General features: G+C 35.5%; 1 protein-coding gene across 1 annotated transcript in view; it reads right to left on the reverse strand.

Annotated features, from left to right (window-relative positions):
- Positions 1–208: 208 nt before the first annotated feature.
- The window catches only part of LOC109960328 (phosphatidylcholine:ceramide cholinephosphotransferase 1), a 28,387-nt gene continuing 27,738 nt past the window's right edge, over positions 209–857 (reverse strand). Inside the window, exon 7 of the mRNA XM_020600345.1 lies at positions 209–809. Coding sequence (XP_020456001.1) covers positions 651–809 — 159 coding nt within the window. The 3' untranslated portion in view covers positions 209–650. The remainder of the gene's footprint in view (positions 810–857) is intronic.

Here is an 857-nt window from a genome sequence, read left to right on the forward strand (position 1 = left end):
AGCTAAGAAAGGCACTGGAATATTGTTATATACACATTAGATTCTTAAGCATTCAGTTCCATCTTGAAAAAGTTAAAAATCTAAAAATCTTTTGTTGGACATAATTTTTGAAAAATAAAGTTTGACATACTTAGAAAACTTTTTTGCACCATTGACTCATTTTAGCAAGGACAGTTTACAAAAAGAAATTTGCTATTTAAAAAAAAAAAGAAAAGATTATGGCATTTTGGTTATCAAATGAGTATCTGACTATTTACACACAGCTTTTCTAAAAACATGAAAACTAACTATGATTTTAAGATAAGAAATGTATGAGTCCTTATGGCAGAAACGTTAGACTTTTAGAAGTTTGTTGAAATGCTTCACAGATCTGCTACAAAAGCAGAAATGTTTGTGGCCCAAAAAGACAAAAAATACATTTGTGCTTTGTTGATAAATACTAGCAGAAGGGGACGAGGACAAGAGAAAACTTAAATATACATATACACATAGAGAAAAACAATACTAGGTGGGTCACCATGCCACCCATTTGGACAGGGATGTCTGTTACTAGAGGTGAAAGGACAGCGCTACATTAAACAGTGTCATCTTCCATGGGTAAAAACAGCACTTATGGAAGTCACAGTCCTTGCCTGCTTGGACATGAGTAGTCACTGGAGGTTCAGTCTGCTGTACTTCACACCGTGGCTCCACTGCAATGGCAGTTGATAGTTATGAGGGACTATACCACTGACGTTCTCTTCAAAGTATCGGAACAGTCTGTACCACCACACCCGTGAGAATGGGTTACTATGTGATATCTTCAATGACTGGGGGATAAAAAGAATAAAAAAACAACACAACAAAACACCTCTAAT

This window comes from Monopterus albus, unplaced genomic scaffold, assembly GCF_001952655.1.
Source record: "Monopterus albus unplaced genomic scaffold, M_albus_1.0 scaffold3.1, whole genome shotgun sequence".
Lineage (NCBI taxonomy): Eukaryota > Metazoa > Chordata > Actinopteri > Synbranchiformes > Synbranchidae > Monopterus > Monopterus albus.